Raw genomic sequence first — 8643 nt, forward strand, 5'->3', positions numbered from 1 at the left:
GGATTGTGATTAAGGGCTGCAAGATATTTTTATTTTATTTGTAAAAGAAAGCTGTGCTCCGCCCACAGTCTATCCTCCACCTTCTGCCATTAGTAAGAACGTTATAGCAGTGAGCATTTTTTGTTTTGTTACATGGGGTCCCTCCTAAATATTCCTACCAGACCTTAAGAGCCTGGTATGACTTTTAGGGGAACCCCACACACTTCTTTTTTTGTTTTTGTTACATGGGGTCCCTCCTAATTATTCCTACTAGACCTTAACGGCCTGGTATGACTTTTAGGAGGAACCCTACACAGTTTTTTTTTTTTTTTACGGGCGGACGGCAAGTGGTTAAAAACTTTATTTTATTTTTTTTGTTGGCATTGATTCCTGTCCCCCAGAGCAGTACCCGGACCCCCATACACCATTTATGGCCAATAACTGGCATATAAGCCCTCTTAAAGGGGACATTCATTTTCGAACGTTCGACCCCCATTGACTTGCATTGAGTTCGAGTTCGTATGCGAACTTTTCGGCCATTCGAATGTTCGAATACGAACAGACCACAGGGGAGTTCGGCTCATCGCTAGTGAGCATTACAGAAGATGGAAGCTGTGCAGAAGGCTGGTCTTGTAAATGTGCCAATGTACCGCCAAACTGCAATCTATACATCCTAGGTTGACAACACTACTCCTGCAAACACATGGATTCTGTGATCAGTGTTGTCCTAGGTCAGGAAGTCCCTTACTGGCAGGATCGATGGTTAATAAACTAGAAGAGATAAAAAAAACCTGCCTCAATACAATCAACAGAGGGTTAACTAGGATTTTTTTGTGGGGGGAGAGTTTACAAAAAGAGCTGTCCCTATAATGAGGCAGCCTGAAGCTGTTGCCTCAGGTGGCATCTCTTTGGGTCATGTGGGCTCTGCTTGCTGCTCCCTTTCTGGCCAGAGCATCCCAGGTTGCTAAGAACCAGGCCGAGAGATGTGTAAGGGCCATAAACATCTCCCCTTCCTTCTTAGCAACGTGCGATGTTCTAGCTTGCGTCCCACCCATTTCCAGTGACATCGCTGGTTACCAGGAGATGAGCGGGACACTCTGGCCGGCATCCTGACCAGCTCTTGGCAACCAGTGCGCCACACAAACAGTAAACGTGTTGCAATAAATAAAACTTCTTGAATTTGTCGCATGTGTCAAGGGGTGACCATGGGCCAGAGTGTCTCAGGTTGCTAAGAGCTGGGTGGAAGATGTGTATGGCCCTCACCTAGCTCTTAGCAATATGTGACGCTCTGGCCAGAACTCTTCCTGCCGCCCCCCCATGTGACCCAAAAGAGATGCTGCCTGAGGCAATAGCGTCAGGCTCCCTCATTACAGGGACGGCATCCACGTGTTGGTACTAACAATGTCACAGGGTTTTAATGAATGTCACATGCTAGTATGTGTTTTGTTAAGGCAGTCTTTTCATTTGAATGGACTCTAATGCACCAAAATGGACCAAAAATCAGACAAGCAACCTTTCTTTAGATAACGCACGGTGTTGCCTGGGACAGGAAGTATAGGGAAATTTCCTGTGATACATAGACTGGGAAAATAAAATATAACTTGGTTGGGTTGTTTTTTTTAAATTGACAATTTTTATTGGTTTTTATAAAGGAACAAGACATATATTATTGTATCTAAACAGAGAGCCAGTCCTTCAACAGATCTGGGGACAGTGAAAATGAACAAACACGACTTCACATCAATTCCGTCTTACATCTTTGCTATTTCTTAAAGTTAAGTAAAGCTAAGAGACTAAACAAGTAGTACTACATCTGTAGTGGTGATTGGTTCATGAAGGCCTACATCTGTCTTGCTAATGATTCTTGACATGTCTTAATCCAAGATTAGGAAAGGAAAGAAGAGGAAAGAGCACTGGGCAGGACCAAAATATGTGAAACAGAGTACCCACACTCCCACCACACCTCCAGCAATTCGGGGATGTCGCCGGGTATATAGAGTGTAGCCTATCTGGCGTATAATACCAATGGTATAATATTTTGTATTGATTTTCCCTATATACCGAGCAAATCGATGTCTTGGCAGCCGACCGCCATATAAGTTCCCATTGCTGTGAGGTGATTGAGGTATTCAGGTCCCTATCCCATTTCAACATATAGGGTAATTTAGTAAAGCTGTCGTTTGGAGAATCATTTAACAATCTGTAGATAAACGAGATCAGACCTTTAACCTGGTTACCTTTTCTTTCACGAAACCCGAACACTGTAGCGACTGACGGAAAATCATTTTGGAGATTGAGTCGCAGCTTATTTATATGTAAATAGGCGATCCACTTTAATACAGATAGTCAATGACAATGCAGCTGTGTAAACCAGCCCTTTTATTTTTGTACCATAATTCCACTCAGCACAATACTAATTAAAAGCATAGTCCACCTTTCTGTTTATATTCCGGGTGTAACATGAACTTTGGTTGCATTCCCCAACAACCCAACCTCTGTACAGTCTTGGGCCTTAGGGAAGAGTTTGGTGGAGTCTGTGCACTGCACCCTCAATCCATTGATCACAGTTGCAATGCTCTGCAGGCTTCAATACAAATATATAATAATGGCACATTTGTTAATTTTATTAATGTGTGTGCATTTATTACATCTCTGCATAAGGTGAACTATGCCTTTAAGATCTGCATTGTAGCCATTTAGTAGCTACTACACACTAAACTCCCCTAGTAAAGTTTCACTTTCAACTAGTGGGCGGGGCCAGACATGCCCCAATTTTTTCAGCCAATCAGAGAGTTCCGGCGTCCTAAAGCAGAAGTATCGTGACGTATGAAGCACAACAGAGCGTCACCGAGCCCACCAGAGCGAGGCTTGGACCGCACGGCTCGTTCGGGGTGCTCACCTGCAGTGTTGCCACGTCACCCAGCCCGGGCGTGACGTCACAGGTGCCGGTAAACATGCTGCTCGGAGGCATGTGACCTACCACATGGACCTGGATGAGGCTTTCCTGGCAGTCGGCGAGTTCGGCAGATATCAGAAGCGGCTGACCGGCTTCCTAGTGCTGCTGCAGGTCGGTGCTGCCATTGAGGAGTGGGGAGATGTGTGCTGGGGAGAGGGAGGAGGAGGAGGCAGATGACAGCTTGGTCCGGAGACACCTCAATCATTCATAACCTCTCTCTTTGATAGTAGTAGTCACTCCTCATCCTAGTCTGTGACAGACTGCTGCTGCTGCAGAACCTCTTGTGGTGTAGAGCTTTTCTGAGTCTTTCTGGTGGGACAGGAAGAAGTAAAGTGTCCTGGAGTAAACCTAGTGCTCTCTGGAAGGTTGCCACCCCAAGATCTGTGAAAGTAGCAAACACCGGACCTGAAGGACAAACGCTATTATTTATACATGCATGCCGAAATACTGTCTTGACAGGTTCCCCATAAAGCTGCGTGCATGCTGAATTTCTTTCTTGACAGGCTCCCTATGAGACCATGTGCATACTGAATTTCTAGATTGACAGGTTCCCCATAAAGCTGCGTGCATGCCGAATTACTGCCTGGACAGGTTCCCTATAAAGCTGTGTGCATGCCGAATTTTTATATCAACAGATTGTGTATGAAACGCAATGCATGCTGAATTACTATATTGACAGGTTCCCTATAAAGCTGCGTGCATGCTGAATTTCTTTGACAGGTTCCCTATTAAGCTACGTGCATGCCGAATTACTGTCTGGACAGGTTCCTTATAAAGCTGCGTGCATGCCGAATTACTGTCTGGACAGGTTCACTATTAAGCTGCGTGCATGCCGAATAACTGTCTGGACAGGTTCCCTATAAAGCTGCGTGCATACTGAATTTTTATATTGACAGATTCTGTATAAAGCGTAATGCATGCTAAATTACTATATTGACCGGTTCCCTATACTGCTGCGTGCATGCCGATTTTCTGTCTTGACAGGTTCCCTATAAAGCCCTGTGCATGCTGAATTTCTAGTTTGACAAGATTCCCCATAAAACTACGTGCATGCCGAATTTCTGTCTTGCCATGTTCCCTATAAAGTGCCATGTGTAGAACAATCATACCTCTGTTATATGTGACACTAATACTTGTCCCCACAGCCTCTGCTAGAATACCAGTATGATGGGATGTCTCTACTGATGACATGGTCCGGTGTTTTTACATATTCAGATAAGGAGATAACAATCTACTAATCATGGAGGAGGAAATATTTATAGCAAACTTGCACCATTCATCTTTCTTTGGTCACGTTGGACCTGTTTATTTCTCTCTCTAAAGGAGATCCTGAGCATCCAGTGTAACTCCAGTTTTGCTGGGAATACAAACAATCCGCCCCTCAGGGCTTGTTCACACCAAGCGCGCTCCAGGAGCAGAGCAGTTACAGACCGGATCAAAACTGCGTCCAATGTATTCCAATGGTATTTTGGGCTCTAGTTCGCACCGCAGCGTTCAGTTCCAGAGCATGTCAAATAACTGCAGCAAGCCCTATTTTTCTTGCTCTGGAACGTATGGAAACACATCAAAAATGCATGCAAACGCACTGAAAGCCCATTTTTTTTAACCTAAAATGTAGAGCTGCAGCTAACGATTATTATCAAAATCGATTAGTTAGCCGATTATTAGGTTCGGTTAATCGGATAAACTCGGAACGCATCAAAAACGCGGTATAACACACTGCACTGCGTGTGCAGAAACTCGTGCAGATCTGGTCTGCATTTGGTGTGAACAAGCCCTCTATGTGAACTCTATACATAGAAGGATTGTACCTCATCTTTCTCTATTACAGCGTCGTTCATGGTACATTACATGGTAGCAAAAGATAAACTTCCGTATTGCATAGTACAGAGGCGTTGCATTTGTTTCTGATATTTTGCTAGCCTAAACATTCTAGCGCATGATTATACAAGTAAACTTAGAGAGGTAAGTTTTCCTCTGACAAGGATCTGCCTTCGTTATAGTCACTTGAGGAATCTCAGTGTGAGAAAAGCTAGCTATAGTGTTAGCATGCCCTTACAAACGCAAATAACAGGTCTATTCACAAAAGGGTGAAGAGTTTGGAGAAGGCAGGAGAAGTGAACAATCTAGGACAACATAGCTGATTTGGAAAAATTCTCCAATTCATCTCACTTTCCAGTTCAGCTATGTTGTCCTAGATTGTTCACTTCTCCTGCCTTCTCCAAACTCTTCACCCTTTTGTGAATAACTGTGTAAGAAAGTATTGTACTAAAAATGAAACTCTTGGTCATTGTACATACGTGCATCAGTATATGAAATGTACTGTGGAATGTGTATAGCAAACCTTCTACAAGGTATTGGCAAAGCTTTATCAGGCAGGTTTGTGGAAACCTTTAAAGCCTTGGTTCTCAACTGGTGGGTCGTGACCCAAAAGTGGGTCGCGACCTTGTGTTCAGTGGGTCACCGCATGCCTTCCACTTTTCTAGGTGAGAGGCTCCCCGCCTACCCCTAGCACAGCACTGTCAGTTCTTGCACCAAGCAGCCATTCAAAGTATGCTGCCCGGCGCTGAGTGCCAGCTTTAGGTGGGGCAGGCTGGGGCTATGGCCGTGAGGGAGCTCCATCTATACATGCATTGTAGAGGTGGCTGGACCGGAGTGACGTCACATTCTGGCTCCCGTCCCCTCTACAGGGCGCATCAAGGGAGCTGGGCAAGCAATGCACATCTGGATGGAGCTCTGTCACAGCCCCCCACACTGCACCCCAGGCTGAGGATCCACTCCAGTTCTTGTAAGGTAGGGAGACTGGGTGGACCTTCAAAAAAAAAAGTGTCTGTATGTATCTATGTCAGTGTTTTTGAGACCCGTTCACACTAGTACAGTGCGTCAAACTGTACCACACAACCGCACCTACCGTGCATTCTGGTGTGGGAGGTGCGTTGCCATTCATTTGAATTGTACACTAAATGCACCTCCCACCCACAGTTCATATGGCCGCACCAGAACGTGCAGTACCCAAATGCTGTGCGTTCCATTGCAGTGTGACTTGGGTTGCGACTTAATGACCAAGGACCAATGTGGGTACTGATGTTACACAGGTTGAGAACCACTGCTTTGAAGCACCCATGTGTTCCAGTTTGGGCAAGTTAAACATTGATCTTATTGTGAGTGGTGACTGTCACTTTAAACAAGCTTCCAGCTGGCTTTTAACAAGTTTCAAGTAGTTCTGAAGTCTTTTAGGAGCTTCTTAGTGACTGTTGGCACTCCCATTAAATGAGTTGTAGAGTCCCAGCATATACTATTCTGTTATAACATTAGCATTGTGATAGGAATACATGCTAGAGTAATTTATGTGTGGGGGCTGTTGGCTCCCTTTCAGCCGGCATTCTTCAATCAACTGATCGCAGGAGCCAGCTGGAAAATCTTAGATTGATCAGAGCCGGCAGCCAATGAGCTGCCCGCTCTGATCGAGTATTCGGACGCGCTGTTTGTTTTGATGGAGGAAATCGGGTTAATTTTTTTTGGTTCAGCCCCCGGGTTGAACAAAAAAAATCGATAGGTGTATGGCCAGCCTTTACTTTGATGTAGTGAGTGCTGCCTTCCATGTGCCCATCACTTTCATCAACTTCCTGGATTCCCAGTGTGCTATGCACCTCTTTCTCTGCTGGTTGATGTGATGCAATCTCAATTTCTCAAGACTACATAGCCCATAATGCATTGTTTCCAGCAAGCAATGATAAGGTTACAGTGTGGGAAGTTCAGAAGGCAGTCTCCATGAGAGCGGCGACGCAAGAAAGTGCTGAGTGAAATTGTGTCAGTGCATTGAGGAAGTACATCCTATGGGCATCTTCAATAAGTACTTTTACAAACTTCTAGATGAATATGGTTATTAGGAGTGGGATAGAACTTATGGAAATTCAGTCAGTCCAGGTTTTCCACAAGTCCCAGGATATGTTTGGCATTTGTGTGATTGGTATATGGTTTATTTGGAAATTTATATGGAATTCAGGAATCAGTCTGCACATTCCAGGAGCCATCAGGATGTTTTTAGAGCCAGCTCCATTGACAACAACTAGAGAAAACCTCAAAGGTTAGGTGCCAGCTAGGGATGCACCGATTCCACTTTTTTACGACCCAGTACCGATACTTTTGATCAAGTATTTGCCAATACCAATTACCGATACTTTTTCTTAAAGGGACAGGTCACATTTTTTCTAAAGCAATACAAACTAATGATTTAAAGTCAGTTTCTTAATATTATGATTCATGAGATGACGAGGGAGTATGACGCCACCTTTCCGGCCAATCAGAATGCCGGCGCTGCGTCATTACATGGTGCCCGGCTTCCGGATTTGCTAGCTTCCTGACCAATCGGGAAGCCAGGCAGAGCGTCATTACACGCTACCCGGCTTCCTGATTGGCCGGGAAATCGGCTCCATGCTCTCTCATCACAAGTGACGAGAGAGCATGGAGCCGTTTCCGGGCCAATCAGGAAACCGGGCAGCGTGTAATGATGCGCAGCCTGGCTTCCTGATACAGCAACTACTCGTGCTGGGTATCGGAGCATGTGGGAGAGTACGAGTACTCACCCAAATACTCGGTATCAGCACCGATACTAGTATCGGTGCATGCCTAGTGCCAGCTGTAATTTTTTTTGAATAATAAAAGTTTTTATTTTTTAGAAAAAAGGACGAAAAATACGGTTCAGCGATCTCGGCAGCTGCCATTTTTAGGGAACATTTTCTGCCCGGCTCCTGTGATTTATTCAGCTCTGCGTTGTAGTCGGTCACATTTGTACTGCAGTAAATTCCCCTTTCCCTATTCAATGATCTGCCTATTCCTGCAACTGGAAGTCTCTTTGGTCAATGACGTTATCTTGCTATTGCCCAAGAACTTCACAGACTTAAGCTGCCCATACACCTTACAATTATCTGCAGATTTTCTATGGTCAGATGGAAAAGGTGCAACAGTTTCCTCCATCTACACTTAACTGTGTGGATGGAGGAATCTCCACCTGGGTCAATCTGTTGCACTTTTTCCATCTGACCACAGAAAATCTGCAGATAATTGTAAGGTGTATGGGCAGCTTTTTAAGGTGCCCATACACCTTGCAATTATCGTACGATAATCACGGGAAATCCCACGATCGTATGATAATCACAAGGTGTATGGAAGGCGTGCAACTGTTTTTACTGTACGGTCGCACGTCTTTTGTCGAACCAGCATGCTATAAAACCCGCGGAGAATCGTACGATTGTCAGCGGGTTTCTAGCCTGCTCGTTCGACAACTGCGGAACGGGCAGGTGTGCGCACGCGCACACTGCCCGTTCAGCATTGTGGTCATCGGAAGCCCAGAGCCATCAGGATGTTTTTAGAGCCAGCTCCATTGACAACAACTAGAGAAAACCTCAAAGGTTAGGTGCCAGCTAGGGATGCACCGATTCCACTTTTTTACGACCCAGTACCGATACTTTTGATCAAGTATTTGCCAATACCAATTACCGATACTTTTTCTTAAAGGGACAGGTCACATTTTTTCTAAAGCAATACAAACTAATGATTTAAAGTCAGTTTCTTAATATTATGATTCATGAGATGACGAGGGAGTATGACGCCACCTTTCCGGCCAATCAGAATGCCGGCGCTGCGTCATTACATGGTGCCCGGCTTCCGGATTTGCTAGCTTCCTGACCAATCGGGAAGCCAGGCAG

General features: G+C 45.0%; 1 protein-coding gene across 1 annotated transcript in view; it reads left to right on the forward strand.

Moving 5' to 3' along the window:
• The first annotated feature begins 2817 nt into the window (after window positions 1–2817).
• LOC108792007 (solute carrier family 22 member 15-like) overlaps window positions 2818–8643 on the forward strand; it is a 217932-nt gene continuing 212106 nt past the window's right edge. The window contains exon 1 of the mRNA XM_018562674.1: window positions 2818–3046. Within this exon, the coding sequence (XP_018418176.1) occupies window positions 2963–3046 (84 nt within the window). The 5' untranslated portion in view covers window positions 2818–2962. The remainder of the gene's footprint in view (window positions 3047–8643) is intronic.

Source organism: Nanorana parkeri, unplaced genomic scaffold (genome assembly GCF_000935625.1).
Source record: "Nanorana parkeri isolate BGI_ZX_2015 unplaced genomic scaffold, ASM93562v1 scaffold590, whole genome shotgun sequence".
In the NCBI taxonomy this organism is placed as follows: domain Eukaryota; kingdom Metazoa; phylum Chordata; class Amphibia; order Anura; family Dicroglossidae; genus Nanorana; species Nanorana parkeri.